At 43.6% G+C, this 17,987-nt stretch overlaps 1 protein-coding gene across 14 annotated transcripts in view; it reads right to left on the reverse strand.

The window, feature by feature from the left end:
* Nucleotides 1-17,987, reverse strand: part of ZNF236 (zinc finger protein 236) — a 69,687-nt gene that overhangs the window by 32,928 nt on the left and 18,772 nt on the right. For all 14 annotated transcript variants that reach the window (XR_009690821.1, XR_009690820.1, XR_009690819.1 and 11 more), the window contains exons 7-15: nt 16,528-16,671; nt 14,744-14,947; nt 13,576-13,804; nt 7,367-7,639; nt 6,518-6,721; nt 3,366-3,507; nt 2,379-2,639; nt 949-1,202; nt 184-285 (exon numbers count right to left, since the gene is read on the reverse strand). Coding sequence is in view for 11 of the 14 variants with exons in the window: in XM_061131139.1 (XP_060987122.1) it covers nt 184-285; nt 949-1,202; nt 2,379-2,639; nt 3,366-3,507; nt 6,518-6,721; nt 7,367-7,639; nt 13,576-13,804; nt 14,744-14,947; nt 16,528-16,671 (1,813 nt within the window). In the remaining 3 variants the exon portion in view is untranslated. The remainder of the gene's footprint in view (nt 1-183; nt 286-948; nt 1,203-2,378; nt 2,640-3,365; nt 3,508-6,517; nt 6,722-7,366; nt 7,640-13,575; nt 13,805-14,743; nt 14,948-16,527; nt 16,672-17,987) is intronic.

A 17,987-nucleotide genomic window follows, 5' to 3' on the forward strand; every position in this document is an offset into this window, starting at 1 on the left:
TGTGGCTTGAAATCATACATTCCAGAAGAGCATTAACACACACACAAAATCCATGCAAGAAAGCATGTGGACTGAAACCATACATTCCAGAAGAGTGTTAAAGGAAGCTCTCGAGGCTGCTGTAAAGTTAAGCCCAGCCAGGCACCGCTCATTGTTAAGCCCCAGGTGAGACCCACTACTGACCCTGAGACAAGCCGGCCGATTCGAAGGACTGCTGAGGGGGTGCCTGCTCATGAAGCTGGTCCACGTGCCCCTGCAGGGCCTGCTGTGGGGCCACGAACCTGTCTGAAGACAGAAGTAAGAGGGGCTCACAGACCTGGAAGTTACCGCAGGCCTACCAGTCTGTCCAAAGGGATAGGTTTCTTTTTTTCCAAAACTTAGCTTCCTTATTTTGAAAAGACAGTAGGAAGACAACGCAAACATAGTGTATATAAATTTATATATTTTGGGGTAAAAACTACAAAGTTCTAATCATAGACCAAACATGTTTTGGGACTGTAACAAAACAGTCAGCCAGCTGGCCAATCATCCGTTAGGCCTGTAGGAGACCCTGGGCTGGGCTCTGTCACTAAGCTCGGTGTCCCCAGGGGAGCGGACGTCTTTCTGAGTGAGACCTTCCTGCAGGAGGCAGCGGGCTGGATGAGGAGCCGAGGCTCCAGGGACAGACAGCTGGCAGCCTCACCCTGTGGAGTCTGGGAGTCGCTGGAACATAGCACACGTAATCACACAGATGAAGACGAATGAAGACCAAAGGCTTCTCGGTGTCCTCGGGGTAACAGTGAGCTACAAAGAGTACGTATTGGAAGGTCCTATGTCTACAGCTCCAGATGCCTCGCAAACGCTCACACGTACACACACAGCACAGGTCGTGACCACAACAGTCAGAGATGAGAGGACCAAGGAGGACTGGGGGATGCAGGCTGCAAACTCTTAGGAGGTAAAGCTCACCTTCCTCTGCCTCCAAAGGCTGCCCCGCCATCTGCGGGCCCAGCCCCGCCTCCTCGGCGCTCACGCCGTGCGGCGGCCCCAGCTCCAGCATGGCCCCGGGGTTGGCGGCCACAGCCTCGGCGCTGGGCTGCAGCGCCTCGCTTTCAATCTCCACCTGCATTGGGGTAGACACGTGCATGCCCTGCTGGTCCACGGTGCTGTCGTCCATGGAGGAGGCCTGCTGATGCTGCTGGAGCTGCTGGGCGAGCTCATATCTTCAAAAGGAACCAACAGTCCATGGTGTCAGGTGCGGTCAAAAACCAGGGGCATGGGCTACTAGTGCCCAAGATATAATTTACTCAGTAAATTTACTTTATCTCATTTTGAAGTCATGATGGCAATCCAGTTGAAAGTTAAATACTATTAATAATTCTGAAAGAAAAATCATGTCCCCTTATTCTTAAACACACTTTCACAGACTATATGGACTTGAAGGCAATAAGAAATTTTTTAAAGCTTAAAAAAATTCAAGAGAGGCCACGTTTCAAAGTAAAACCCTCCCGACCCAAATGGTGCAATGAACCCAAGTGCTGGGAAGAAGACCTGCATGAAATGAGGCGGAGCCGTCAGACTGCTTTCAGCACTATACACACATGCGTGGGAGACGCGCTAAGTCCTGGGACCTGCCAGGTTGTGCTCGGCCCGGTGACCAGGTCCGCAGGCTACAGCATCTGGACGGCGAGGCATGTGGCCAAGTTCATTTTCTGCAGGAGCCTTATTCCTGTTAATATCACTTTTCCATATACAAAATATACCCAGCATATTTTCAAGGCCAACAACTTTTCTTTCAAAGAGAAGAATGAGCAATGAATTCAGTGAGTGAATCAAAAAACTGAAAAAAAAAAAAAAAAAAAAAAAACCCAGGTCAAATATAGATCTGATGTGGTCAGAAATGCATTTCTGCAAGAAATGCAGATGAGACGAGATAGCCCTCTACTCAAGCAAAAATCTAAGTCAGCGGCAATGACAGATGACCTGATAGCTAAAATATATGTTCCCTTTATCGACAACTTAGAATAATTACCATGCAGGCAACACTGATGATATGCCTAGAAGTCACAGAGTCGACCAAGATTTCCTTTTTTGCAATCCTCATTACCTAATTACAGTAGACATGGTCTATCTAGCATTTTATCTACTACTGATGGTCAGTTTTAAGAGAGTTTACATTTAGCCTAACACAGACTACTTCAATATTATATTAAAAATAAAAATGTTATGATTACTCTATGGTTCTTAATAGATCCTTAAACACAGATATAGAAGCTTCACTAGATCAAGCTAGAAGTAATAATATAGGAGAACAAAGACAACTATTTCCTAAAAACACTCCCACCAAAGTCGTGGAACTACGCAGACGATTAGAAGGTGCCCAGCAGAGCCGAACCTACCTGTGGGTTTTCATGTGTTTCTTGCAGTTGAGCGAGGTCTTAAACGTCTTCTGGCAGTAGGGGCACATGTAGGGGCGGAGGTCGTTGTGGATGCCCATGTGCCGCCGGAGGCTCCCCCCCGTCGTGAAAGCGCCATTACAGATCAGACACTTGAAAGACTTCAGGCCTGTGTGCGTTCGCACATGCGCTTTGAGCACGCCTGCAGAAACAAAGCCTCTTCCACACTGAGAGCATTTAAAGGGCTTTTCGCCTGTATGGGACCTAAAAAGAATAAAGACAGTAATGAATGAGTACCTCATGCTTTCATGGTGCCTTATACTTTAGAATGCACTCTCGTAACTATCGCACTTGACACCCCCTGCCCTGAACTTCCTGATTCCAACAGGACCCCTGAGACTCTACACCAGGTGACCCATATAAAGTCCTGGGGCTCGTACATGCCTGACACAAACCCAGACCCCATGTCCTCGTCCACGCTCCATCCTCTCCTCATGACCCCTCACTGTCTCTTATGACCAGGTTTCTACTTCCTTTTCACTGTTGCTAGTGACGATAATTAATCTAAACTGATGAACATACCTGAAAAACTGTGAAAGAACATTAACCCTAATGAAACAAACCGATACTTCTCTGACAAGTTCTAGAAACTGCAAAAACTGAAAAATAATAGTGTAAATAAAATTCAGGGGCAATTTGTGGGTAAAATATTTTGGTCAAGACACTAAAGGATGAAAATGTGTGTGTGTGTCTTAGTCCCTCAGTCACATCCAACTCTTTGAGACCCCATGGGCTGCAGCCCACCAGGCTCCTCTGTCCCTGCAATTCTCCAGGCAAGAGTACTGGAGTGGATAGAATACCAATGATCAATAAACATTTGGGGGTCAAAAGTGACATTTTAAATAACAAGAGTTAACACTACCATTCTCAGTATTTCTACAAGTCACCAGGTCACTAAATCACTTTCCATCTCTGAATCTGTCACCTTACCTGATGTGTTGTTTAAGATGGCAAGATTTTTTATAGGCACGATGACAGTAAAAACACTTGTATGGTCTATCTGCTTCATTTACAAAACTGTTATTAAAATAATTTTGAAATAACTGGTTCCTTGGAATGGGCTGGATAAGACCTACAAACCAAAGGAAAATCAGGAATAATTCGCTGTCAATGTACCAAAAAAAGTTAAATGTCAAGAGGCACCTGTTACCCAGAAGATAGGAATCCTGAGAAGCTAGATTCCAATGTGGCAACTAAATGCTATTTTCATTGTGTTAGGAACTGGCTATTGAAAGAACACCTATCAGGAAACACAAAGTTAACATAAGGCAGATTTTTTTTCCCCAACATAAAGGAATATTTATGTTATCACAGTTACTTCTCTTTGTTCTAGAGCCAGTTTTTCACGGATTTCTACATTTACTTTCTATGTAAGCATCTACTGGCATCAAATTTCTACAACTATATCAACATGTAGGATAGTCCGAGTTCTCAGTCCCTTGTTTGTTCAGTATGAAGACTGTACCCTAGGTACTACAACAAACTCAAGACAGAAATAATTCCAGCATCATTTCTGTGTTCTAAAAAAGTCAGGGTTTTCATAGGAATTTTATTAAAGGAGTATCTGCAAACAGAAAAATGACCACCTTATATATTTCAGGTTTTACATACTTTCAAGGAATAAAGAATTCCCTTAGCCTGACCGTGTGATAAGTATGTCTTCATCAAGCAGCAACTTATGCAATTCAGGACAAGAATACACTGAACCCTCTGAATTATTTAATATCTACCTGGAATGACAAGGGGAAGACACACATAGTCAGCACTGGCTGGGCTGTGCCTCCTCTGTCCCAGAACAGGCCCCTGCCACACCCTCTGCCCCCTCCGCAGCCCTGGGCACTTCCACGCGAGGGTGCGCAGGCTCCTCTGACACACGGCTCTCTGGACTGCCCCTGACGGTGCAGGCTACAGCTCAACCCTGTGCCCTAAAACCCATTTCTTCCTCCCGGCTCTCCGAGGGTGCGCAGCCCATCCTCCCAGTCACGCAGGGGCCAGGACTTTGAGCATCTCTGAGCCACTTGTTAGGTTTTGCCATTCGCCAGTCCTGGAGATCACGTTAGTGAAGATTAAATACATACTATGTGAAACTGGTCTTTTGTGCTGTTTGGTTTTGTGAGCTGCTGAAACTGTGTAACAGCATCAAAGTATTCTCACCTACCACAGGCACTTCGATCAGTGTCTGTACACTAAACAACTGAACACCCCAGGGATGACAGTCCTAGGAAGCTTGGCAGAAATCATACATAAAGTCATTGCAGACTGGTGTCTGGGGGAGGATGCTCCTAAACTTGTCTTCTGAGGCTTTCCATTTCTTCTAGAGTCAATTCTGATAAGTATACTACTCTAGAAAAAATACATTTCATGTATACTTTCAAATGTATTAGCAAAAAGTTGCGGAGTATCTGCAAAGTGTTTATCTCATCTGTACCTGTGCTTATAGATTGAGTCTCACTCCTAATACTACAGACATTTTCTCAGTCTTCAGTTTACCAGAGACATGTCAAATTATCTTATTTTCTAAAAGTTGTAAAATTATGTTCACTACAATTTCATTTTGTCTTAAACTGTTATACTTATTAATTCCTTTTTGTTACTTGTTTTTCATTTTTCTACCTTTTTGAGTTATATATTTATTTTCATTCTTCTTTAATAAGAAATAATTCTTAAAAGGCTTAATTTCCCTGATAGCAGCTTTGGCCCATTCAACCTGCTTATAAAATGTTCTATTTCTTGTTTGTAATTGCAGTTTTGAGTCTTTCTTTTCCATATAATGAAAATTTAGATAGTTATTTTCTATTATGTTTTCACTGAACTATAATAAAAGATTGTTTCCTTTACAATTTCTACTTTTGAAAACCTGAAATTTCTTTATACCCCAGAATTTGATCAACTTCTTCATGCACATTTAAAAGAGCATGTACTTTGAAGTAAGTAGTTTTAAAGGTATTAAAACTGTTTTAGTATACACCCTTTTATATGTGTGCTTCAAATTCTCTTCAGTCTTGCTGTGTCTAAATTAATCTAATTGAAGACGTCTCACAATGGTGCAGAATTTGAATATTTCTCCTTTCTTCTGTTTCTGGTTTATATATTTTCATGCACCTGCTGCTGCTCCTGCTAAGTCACTTCAGTCGTGTCCGACTCTGTGTGACCCCACAGACGGCAGCCCACCAGGCTCCCCCGTCCCTGGGATTCTCCAGGCAAGAATACTGGAGTGGGTCGCCATTTCCTTCTCCAGTGCATGAAAGTGAAAAGTGAAAGTGAGGCCGCTCAGTCGTGCCCGACTCTTTGTAACCCCATGGACTGCAGCCCACCAGGCTCCTCCATCCATGGGATTTTCCAGGCAAGAGGACTGGAGTGGGGTGCCATCACCTTTTCCGGCTATGCACCTAGATACATAAAAGCTCATGACTGTTGATCATCTGATCAGTGGACTACCACTGACATTAATCCACAATATCTCTCTTTATATCATTTAAGCTTTATTTATACCAAATCATATTTTGTTTGATACTAATTTTGTTCACAGACTAGATTATCTTGCCTAAGATGACGAAATACAGGAACTGCATAAAAACGTAAATTCTTGCACAGAATTTAATGAATTTAACTTTGCTCTAAGACCTACATTTTCCCGAAAATTCTCATAAGCAGTGTTTTCTTTTTAGTTAACAAAATCATAATTTCCCTTCATTATAACATCAAGCCTAAAAAGAATTTAAAAGCTGGCAGACTTTTGTTTTCATCAGAAGGTGAAAGCTGCCCAAAGGATGATCTGTGATGCAGACGACACAGCACTCCAGGCGCCCCACCCGACAGGTTCCCCGAGGAACAGTCCTCCTCGGCGAGGACTCGGATGCCAACACCCTCACTCACACACCACTTCCTCTCACCAGGAACATAATCTGAGCAGCAGGTTAAGGGACTGACAGAACTAGGATTTTAATTTCTCTGTGGGACATACTGGCCCACAGAGCAAAACAAACTTTGCAACAACTCCCCCTGCCCCACGCGAACAGCTATCTAACCGTGCAGACCACAACACTCCCCACCTGCAAGGTACCCAAGCAGGGGACTCTTACCTACGTCTGTTATGAGAATCGGTTCCTGCAAAGGAATGTCGGGGACTGGGACATTCGCCTTGCCCACACGAACCTTGGCAGGTTTACGCTGGTGCCTCATCTTTCTCAACTCCGTGTGTTTAAAGTGAGAGGCAACGTGAGTCTTCCTGTGGCCTGAGGTTCGGAACTTCTTGTCACAGTGAGGACAAGCAAAAGGTCTGACTCCTAAACAAATGACAGTGGAATTATTCCAGACACATACATCTCAGTTAAGGTCAGCATAAAATTCTAGTATTGCAATATTGATTTGAATACTCAATTTGTCATTTCATGTTATATGTATGTATTATCTCATGGATATTATCAATTATTTCCCTTGTCTGTGTACAGTGCACTTCATAGATGTGAAGGCACATAATAAGAGCATTTTATGTATAAAAGAGCCTTTACTATTTTCAGGAGAAAGCCTAAAACGGTAAACTGGGTGTTCAAACCACCAGGAGTCCTTCAGACACTAAGACGCTAAGGGTCTGCTCTCATGTGGCCCACCACCTGTGACCGCAGTCACAGCACAGCCCCAGGCCTGTGGCCGGCATTCCACATGCGCGGGCCTCAACAGCACTTAGCCGGCCCAGCGCCGAGCAATCCAGCAGCAGGTGCTGGCGTCAGAGGCACGCGATCCTGGTCTGCGTCTGAACCCGCTGCCACGGCGGCTCCCTCCTCACTCCTAAGAGGGCGGGAAAGGCTCCCTCTTTGGGCCGTGGGCTCCATGAGGACCCGCTCATGTGGAGGTGGCTTGGCCTACAGAAGGTCACGCGGCCCCGTGACCGTCACAGGCACGAGCCCCCGTGCCCCACTGTCCCCACGCACCTGTGTGCAGGCGAATGTGCACCTTGAGGCTCCCCGAGGTGGAGAAGCTCTTCATGCAGTACTGGCACTTGAAGGCCTTGATGCCCGTGTGCGTCTTGATGTGGGCGGTCAGCGTGCTCTTCACGGCGAAGGCCCGGAAGCACTGGGGGCACTTGAAGGGCTTCTCATGGGTGTGGATGCGGATATGGCGCACCAGGTCGCTGGGCTTGCGGAACTCCTTGGTGCAGTAGGGGCACACGTGCCAGCGCACGCCGTTCTCCTCGCGGATCGACCCTGGGGAGGGCGACAGACGGGCCCAGCCTGGCTCAGAACCGTGCTAAGCCAAGCGTGGACATCCTGCTGGGGGTCGGGGGACACTCAGACCACACGCCACACGTCTGTGTGCTTTCTGCCACAGCAGAGGGTATGTGCAGTCAACTGTGGGGAAGGCAGAAATCTCCACAATAACTGAAATTTGACTGACACCCTGCTGGCGGCCGGGGGGACACTCAGACCACACGCCACACTCTGTGTGCTTTCTGCCACGGCAGAGAGTATGTGCGATCAACTACGGGGAAGGCGAAATCTCCATAATAACTGAAACGAATGACGACTATGACTGAATCCTGCAGACAATCCTAAGAGGCTCAGGAAGACACAAATCATTGGCTGAGAGAGAGAAGAACTCTAACGAGACAGGTGCTATAGCATAAATCAAGAATGAGCAGTACAGACTCATCTGCTGGAAATGCAAAGAACAGCAGATCTCATCCAAAGGCTATAAAATTAACTCAAGGAACAAGAAGAGAAGGAGTGAAGAAGTTATAGTAAGTCTTGTCTGAGCCAATCTGTTGTCACTAATAAAAAAATACAAATAAAAAAATAAAAATACTAATAAAAATGCAAATAAAATACTAGGAAATGCTAAGTTCTCATGTTATAGAAAGGAACTAGACAGTTAAAACAAAGTTAAAACTCATTTGAATGAGTTCATGATTCATGAACAAATATAGAAAATTCTTCAAATACAAAAAAACACTTTTATTCAACATTGAACCAGGCTTAAAACTATTTCCACCAGAAGAAAAATCACAAGTAGAATTTGTGGAAATATAATAAGTAAAATAATATCTAAACTGGCAAATTTCTAATTTGACAGAATCATCTTTTAAAATTTCAATTAGATTTATTCATCAGAAATGAAACAGATGCCTACAATAAGAATCCACTTGAAATCAAAAAGGTCTGGGCCATGTTGAGGAAATTCATCAGAAAATTTTCACTGTTTATTGAACTGTGTCTGTACAGACATTATTTTATTAGGGGAAGAGAAAAAGTTGTTTCCTTCTCTTTGATATCAGTAAATACAAGGAATTTTCTTTATGCGCAAGTGAATTTGCAAGGAGAGAAAATGTATATTCCTGAAAATAATCCTCTTTGCAGGAATAACACAGGAAAGGAGGTTAAGTAAAAGAATCCAAAATAATATTTTTTCTGAAAACAAGAACAAAGAAGAACATACACAAACCATGGCAGGTGGCGGGGAGAAGAGCAGGAAACAAGCGAAATATGTTTTTAAAATGAGAAAAAGATATTTATTTTATGGTGATATTTCTCATATTGAGAAAATCTAAAACTTAAGACTGCTTAAACTAATAGACAAAAACTAATTTAGAAAAGTGCAATAATTAACTAAATGTCTTACCATGACAAATCAGAAAAGCAAGGAACAAAAAGGAAGTCTCTGTTAGCTAAAGTCTGGAAATCACCTCCCTCAATCAGATTTTTTTTCAAGCAAAAATGAAAATATATCTTTAATTACGTAAGATGACACACAACTGTCACCAGGTTCTAATTATTTCTAGGAATAAAGGAGAACAGAGACACAGACTGGCAGCTGGAGCTTTGAGCCTGACTCTCTCCAAATGCACCCTGCAAGTATTTTGCTTGGCCCAGGCAGTGTTAGAAAGAGAAAACTGAATCCAAATTTCTGACCCTGTGACAAAATGTAAGATCCGGAAAACCAGTTCTTCATTCCCACATGGCAATCCTTCCTGGAGTTGGGCAATAGCTCTTCTCTTCAAACACATCAATAAATTTTAAAAGAAAAAAATATATATAGTCATCCTCAAGATGAAAAGGCATTTACTAAAATTCAACATCTAGTTTTAAGTTTTAAAAAAACTACCTAAAAACAGGAGGAGGTGAATAAAATCTATCAAGACAATGTTTGACTTATTAGGAAAATACGAAAAGCAGTCCTACTAAATTAGGTCAGGAAAAAGTTCACTATCACACTGCCATTAATTTCTCACATTTGACAGATGCTAGCCAATGTAACTAGTCAAGATACAAAAACACACAGTATACAGGAAAAGGTAAAATTATTGTTTACAAATGATATGGCTATATACCTAAAAAACTAAAACTCAGAAAAAGGCCCACATTTTAATCTATGGAAATCAATATCCTTCCTATCTACAGTCAAAATCCAGAAGAAAATTTTAAACTATTACTAAAATACAGAAGAAAAGAAAAGAAGATCTAAGTAAGTGGAAATGCATACCCTATTCTTTTTTAATTTTTTTTTACTGAATGATTCTTTAAGTTATACAGTGCTTTACAATTTTCAAAAGTTTCACATACATGATTCCATATAATCCCACACTAACCCTATTCTTCGGTACAAAGACAAAAAGTTACAGAGGCATCAGTTCACTCTGATTAAGTCACTTACATACGAATACCAGGGATTCCCAGGTGGTGCTAGAGATAAAGAACCTGCCTGCCAATGAGGAGATGCAAGAGAAGTGGGTTCCATCCCTGAGTTGGGAAGACCTCCCAGAGGAGGGCAGGGCGACCTGCTCCAGTGTTCTTGCTTGGAGAATCCCATGGACAGAGGGGCCTGGTGGGCTATGGACCACAGGGTCTCAAAGAGTCAGACACAACTAACGCGACTTAGCACAGTACATACAAATACCAATAGGAGTTTTTCAGAACTAGTTCTGGAAGTTTAGTAGATGTTTTTAAAGTACATATGAAAAAAAAACATATGGGAAAATAGTTTTTTAAAAAAAACAAAAAACTTTAAAACAAGTGAAGTGAGAAAGGACCAGATGTCCTAGTTATAAAACACACGATAAAGCTAAAACCATTTGGTATTACAACACATGAATAAAAAGACAGATTACTGGAATAAAGTCCAGAGAAGACCCACACAGGTTTGAGAGTGTAACGTATGATGAAGGTGATGCTGCATTTCAGCAGGGAAAGCACGACTTACTCAACAAATGGTGTCTGGGTAACTGAGTGCCCATCGAAACAAAAAATAAAACTAAGTCAGAGATTTGGTTTAAAATACAAAAGTATACAGATGGTAAATGGGTATATGGTGGTGATCATTTTTAGTGTAAAAAAAAAAAAAATCTAAGTGTAAAAGTGTTAGGTAAAAGGCACTTTTTCCATAATGTCAGTGTTGAAGTCTAACTGTTAACCAAATCCAAAAGTCATAAATCACTGACAAATTTGGCTATACAAAAATAAAACCTATCTCTCCCTTCTGCTATATGAAAACAAAAAATACTTCTCCCTTTTAACTCAAAAGCCAAGCAAACTAGAGAAGAACACATGCTACAGAGAATACTGTTCAGGCATCTTGCACATGTAAGACACCATGGCAAGAGAGTAAAAATCACACAGATAGCATTGCATACATCTCACCAAGAACAATAATATATAATACATAATAACATGCCTGTGCTTGCTGGGAGACACAAGACCATCGTGAGGCAGCGGCCTGGAGGGCGGACGGGGCGCACGGAGCCCGGCAGGAGCAGAAAGGTGCGTGCCCCACCGCCCACCAGTGTGTGCCATGAGGAGTTCCACCTAGTCTCAGAAAAACTTAAAAATACATGTATCTATTACATACTTACTATCTGTCAGGCACTACTGGATTCTCTTTTATTTATCCTATCACTGGCCCTTTTACAGATGAGAAAGTCGAAAGGTTAACTGACTTTATTAGAACTTCATAATGAAGATGGTTGGATGGCATCATCGACTCAATGGACATGAGTTTGAACAAACTCCAGGAGATAGTGAAGGACAGGGAAGCCTGGCATGCTGCAGTCCATGGGGTCGCAAAGAGTCAGACACAACTTAACGACTGAACAATAGCAAGTAATGATTTACATGGCACAAGTGTTATGATAAATATAAAAGTATTTGTTAAATATTTAACTCATACATAAAATACTTCTTAAAATAACAAAGCAAATTCTACTAAAAATATTCATTCTCGCAAAACTGAGTAAATCACAGTGATAGCTTTAGATGGCTGCATATGTTCAACTTGGAAATGTAATTAAGGTTAATTATCAGCTGTTAAGAAAATGTTATGACTTATGAGACAAGAATAGTTTGCTCAAGATTTTCTTAGGGTACCAGATGGTATCAACTACCCTTGAAGAAGTGTTTTTGTTTTTGGAAATGATCATTACATTAAAAGTATACTGGTTCCTGTAAGAGGAGGGACTTCTTTTAATCAAAAGGACTGTCTTTATATATAGACATGCCCCCAGTAATTTTCTCATCACAACATCAGAGATGATTAAAACCAAAAAAGCTTGCTCCAACCTATATTAAGGATCACATTTAATCTAAAATTTACTAGAACTACATAAACTTGCTCAGTACTCTAAATATTTAATGTAGTCAAGTATTTCAAAAATTAAAATTTGCATAATCTTTACAAACTCTTTAAGTACAACATTCTATATTAAAATAACGTACAACAGAGTTAACTGCAGTTCCATTCTGGAATCTCCATATCTTTATAAACTCGGTAAGTACAACACCCCACATTAAAATAATGTACAATAGGGTTAACTGCAGTTCCATTTTGAAATCTTCAGCTGATGCTCATTGCAGAAGAGAAAGCTGTTTCTAACCCTGAAGACGGAGGACAACGTGGGATGAAGTCTCCCCTTCAGCACGTCCCGGAGGCCAGCCTGGCCTGCCCTCAGCCACGTCCGAGCATCTCCGGACGTTCACGGCAACATGCAGCAACTTGTTTCACAGGGACCGTGGGCTTTCATCACTTTATCAGGTGTATGAAAAGGAAGTGTTCAAGAATGCACGGCTAACATGGGACCTTCAAGGCCACCACACAGCTGACAAAAATGTGTGGCAATGGCCCTTATTTCCTTCTTGCCTCTCCAGATCCCAGGAAAACCCAGACAATAAACTGCTTGGGTTCCATCATCCTGTTTTTCACTTGGGGAGGAAGGGTCAGATCAAAAGAGGAGGGAGAAGAAGGAGAGTAGGGCCAAGATGTTTTGTGGGCTGAAATTCAAAGATTTCACAACCACATGTTAGCAATGAGACAATACAGTCTGAGAAAGAAGTGTTAACACAGATCACAGGGTTAGTCCATGCCTCCCAAGAACAGTTAGTGCATTAAGCAAACATTTTTATAGGACCACTTCTCCCAGAAGGCAGGGATCTATCTTAACCATGAAAGACACAGTAAGGCCTGCTCCGGCATGGTGAGCCATACCGAGCCCCGTGGGATGTTCGGAAACGCACAGAACGCATTCCAGCTGCACATGAGTGACCCAGGGGACCAGGGGTCCTGCTTGTCTTCGGCACTGAGGAAGGAAGACCCCTGCTCCTACGAGGCAGCAACGTGAGCTGGCCTCCAACAACCACCCGAGTCCCCCAGAGAACGAGAGGAGGGAGAGGAAGGAGACACGTGTGATGCAGTCACGTCTGTGGGAACACACGCCGCTCAGCAGACACGAGAGTGCTGAGGGGACAGCAGGCACCCAGCTTCACCATGACATGTGCTTGTGTCCAGACGCCCGGAAGGAAGGCAGAAACGCAGGTGGGGCGGGCTTCCGAGGGCCAGGAGCCGGGGAACAGACGGCGCCATTGGGAAAGGGCCAAGGGGGGCGCAGGGGGGGCTTCAGGAGCATCAGGTGGGGGCAACAGGGTACGACGGGGCAGACACTGGCGGGAAGGACTGGCAGGAAGGAGGGTTCAATCATGGGACATCGGCCGCCCGCGGAAAAGGGGCAAGTCCAACAAGGCTCACCACAAACAAATGCTATTGGGTCGAGACGATCGGGGCCTTCAACAACACATCCCCTTCAGAAGGAAAAAGGAGGGCACGACTCTTAAATAGCAACTGACCACCCAAATGTCGGAACCTTAAGGCATGTTAAAATTACCTGGTAGGAACGGTGATTTCTTCTTTATAATCTTTTTCTCCTTTTTATCCAGCTTCTCTGGGCTTTCCTGCTCTTTCTCTTGCTCTGTGTCTGTAGGGTCAGCTGGCTCACTTGAAACGCTCGTAGCGTCTGGGGTCTGGCCCTGAGCTGCTGCGGCCTTGGTGTGGCTGGGGTCGCTCGGATGCGCTGCAACTGGAATTGAAGACAGCCCACTGTTTTCTAAGGCTTGCTGAGACAGAACAGAACTAGGAGGTTAGGAGGGGTGACGCCCGCACCTGCCCACCAAAGTCAATCACAAAGACACGAGCAAGCCTGACCTGCGGAATTCTGACTCAACCCCACCAGGAGGAAAGCCTCCATCGCCAAGCAGTCCTCTATTAACATAAGCGAAACGTCCAGCTCTGGAGGTGGAAACGTCCCTTTTGAAATCTGACATCTTACCCCTACCCAAAATCTGGTATGGCAAGCATTTGCGTTCCAAAATTAAAGGGGATTAAAATTAATTTCACTGCCTGGTAGAATTGTTGTATCAGACAACCCTGGTTGTCTATAGCACATCTGGGAATCACTGTTAAGAGACGAGAGGGGCTTCGCCCTCAGGACACCAGCTGTCACGGGGTCCTGACAGCCTGACTCTTCACCCCCCAGCCAATTTGTCACCACGAAGGTGGAGCACACAGGTCAGCGTTAACCATCAGCAAGGAAACGGAGGGGCGCGGGGGTGAGGGCCGCGGCCGTGGAATGGGCCTGGGGGAGAGCGAGAGAGGCCCCGTGCGCCCTCCTCCGCCAGCTCCATGCAAGCAGAGATGCTCACACATGGTCAGAACACGGGGCGCTGTCTCCAAGGAGCTCGGGCAAGAATCAAATAGTCCTCACCCTCTGTCACCAGGGACAGATACAAGAAAGCCCTGAAAAGCCTGTTCTTTTCCAGGAAACTCACAGAGAAAAAAGTTAGGTTTTTTAAACTTTTTGTTTATAGATTAATAAATCATTTCAAAATCTGCACTTTCCATAAGTAATCAAATAAGCATGCTTTGTTCCAATATAATCGTTTCAGTTAGGACACATCTTTCGTGAAGACGTCTTTACTGCGACAAGCCCTGAACACTGACTCCCAGCGGTGACCCTGGCCCTGGCGGACACGGACAGCAGGGGCAGCGCGTCTCACCTGCAGGATGTCCTGGTTGATGCCCACAGTGATGCTCAGCTGCTGGGCGGCCTGGGGCGGCTGGCTGGCCTCCACCGGCCCCGGCTCCGACAGCTCCAGCAACTGCTGGATGACGTCGGTCACCACCTGCGAGCTCTGCTGACCGGGAGCCGACGGGACCTGGGCGTCCGTCTGCTGGAGAGGTAAAGTCTGAAACAACGTGGCCTGAAACACACCGATGTTTCATTAAAAATGGTAAACAAGTATGCTAATTCGTACACCAATTTTTTTAAAAAAAGAAACTAGTATTATCTTCATTATGAGCATGAAAATCTAACAATATTCCAAATATGCCTCACTGACTTTTTAAGTTAGACCAAAACTGGCTCTTAAAAAAATGTATTCAATGAATTTTTCTGTAACTCTTTTAAAGTCTTTTACATGGTAGTAGAGACTATCACTTCAAGATGAGGGATTAAGCACACAAACCTCATCCCCCTGTTGGTCACTAAAATGAAGGAGAAAAAAGTTACCAAATAGAGAAAATAAGAAAGAAATCACTGTGGTCTAAAAGTTTTTTTGGTTCCTAAAAAATAGGGGCATTGGAGGAATATTAGGTCTGTAAAGCCACAGCCAAGAGTATGTAAGGGGAGAGCTGATCTGATTCCTCAGAAACCCAGAAATCTGAAAAACACACACGTAAGACGTGGGGTCAGAGAACCTGCAAGACACTGTCATGGCAGATATCAGGACAAACCCCTGCATGACATTCTCAGTGTTTTATTGAGAATGTAGATTTTTTTTAATGACTTGGATTATCATTCCAGGTAATTCACTCCACCTACATGGCTGGATTTGCCTACTGCCAAAAGAAAAGGGAAAAAAACTCTAACATTTGCTTGATTTATATATTGAAAATTTTATTTAAAACTACTCAGTCCAAAATAAAATTGAAGACCTAACTACAAGACTGATTACTCTCCAGTTTTAGAACTTCTTCACAACAGTTTCCCTAATCAAGAGTAAGCTGAGGACTCATCACAAGCCACAAATATTGTGAGAAAGGAAAAAGCCAACCCTAAATGGGAGCCCCACGCTTGCAGACTAAATACCAACTGGGCCTGCGCTGTCCACACTAAGAGGCAGCTGCCGACCTGACACCAGCTACTGGCTGGCTGCACTCATGAGGCCCCTCTGCACTCACGAGACTAGTCTGCTGTGGTCAGGACACCACGCTCCACACTTAAGACGCCGCCAGGCAGCTCAGCTGAGAGGGCAGGAGAAGAAGCAGACGGAGGCTGAGCTACCACAGTCTACAGGAAGGAGTCAAGTGGGCGTGCTGAGTCACAACCTTAACTGCATGTTAAACTGGAAAATACAACTTAGTTTCCCAAAAGTGCAAGGTTTCAGGAGAAAGAATCACCATCACATCAGACCCGGGGAAATATCACTTTAAAAAGAGAAGTGATTCTTCAATGATAACACAAGCATAAAGAATATTCAATAATCATCATCAGTTAACACTGACTGTAGGAATTACAACTTCATAACAGTGATGACGTTTGACCTTATTTCTAACTGGTTCAGATGACACCCCATAAATCAGAATCACATAAAAATTATTTTAAAGTTTCCAAAAATTTGATTTTCTTTAATTAAGCAAACAAATTAAGTAGGACCCATACTTCCATAGCGGAAACTTTCATAGCACCTTTATGATACTACTATTCAATTTTAAAGGTCATAATTAAGATGACAGATTTTGGTAAAAGAATATCTTCTGTCAATCAGCTGGCCAAGCTTACCGTTAAGACGTGAGCAGTCTCTGTAGCGCCTGCTGAATTCTGTGGTCCACCCATATGCATCTTGCTGATGTGAGTGTTCAAGCTACCTAAACTTTTAAATACACAACTACATTCTGTACAATTATAGGTAGGGCCATTCTTGACCTTAAAGAACAAAAAAGAAAAAACAATGTTTCACAATTAATTGTTAGATTAAAATATTTAAATGATGGCAAATTATAACTAACCATTCAATTAAAATGACAGAAATAACGTAACTCTTTATTATACCTTTTAAGTTAGAGAGGTCTAGAATCAATGACCTGACTCTGTAATCAATATTTTCAGTCTGGGATTAATTGAAATTTCAGTCTTTTCTATAAATCAGAACTGGCTCGGGAGTGAAAAACCACAATTTTCAGTTACGGTGCTCTAGTTAAAAAAAAAAAAAGTCTGACCTGTTCTCGATTTCTTAAATGGTTAGCGTTCAATAAAATGGTTTAACTGTTCAACAACCAAGGCCAAACAGTTAGACTTTTACTCTGAGTCTTAAACACACAAGTCAGGAGGGCAGCTGCCAGTTCCAACAGTCATGTCACATCATTGACCACTTTCTAAAACTCTGACGGAGCAGAAGTGGAGCATGGAGCAGTGATGGGAACAGGGGCCGGCATGGAGGCGGCGCCCGCCGGTCCTCGCCCAGCCCTCAGGCCCCACACCAGCCCTGTCAGCTGTGCCTGCCAGCCCTGCGCTCAGGGGAGACTCCATCCTCCCAGCACCTCGAGAAGAGCAAGTCCAGGCTTTAGGCTCGCCACAGGATTAGATAACACTCCAAGCAACCTTTAGGGGTTGTTCCCGGAACACCAGAGTCGGTCCCACTACAGGCCCCGGGGGTCTCTGGCTGGGGGTGGGCGGCCCTGGCCTTCCCTGCAGGGCTCCCGTAAGCCGGGCGGTGCTCAGCCTCCTTTCCCGGTGCTGTGTGTGCAGACACAGACCCTCGGCGATCGCCTCCACATGGAGCGGCTCCAGGAGGCTCCGACGCGGGCCAAAAGGCACCCTCACCAGTGCTCTCCCCAGGGCCCCTGGGTCTTCCACAGTGAACAGTCTTCAAAAGCAGCTTCACTGCATGAGTTCTCAGTCTGCTTGTAAACTATCAGAACTGTGTAAGCTTTTCTTCATTTTACTGTTACGTAAGGATTTACTGTTACCTAAGGATTTACCAAGGGAAAAATTAAAAGACATACACCTGCTTTTAGGACTGTGATATTTTTCATCCTCCAAAGCAATTACATAAAATAAATGATCCATGGTAAGAGTTTTGTGTTGCTTAAATACGTCTTCATCTCCAACTAGACTAAATAAGACACCAAATCACGACAGTTAACAAGAGCAAACATGAATGGGATGAAGAGAGCTACCTCCAGAAGCTGACAAATCAGTATTATCTGGAGACAATAGAACACTGGAACATCAGTTTGGCT

Source organism: Dama dama, chromosome 27 (assembly GCF_033118175.1).
Source record: "Dama dama isolate Ldn47 chromosome 27, ASM3311817v1, whole genome shotgun sequence".
Lineage (NCBI taxonomy): Eukaryota > Metazoa > Chordata > Mammalia > Artiodactyla > Cervidae > Dama > Dama dama.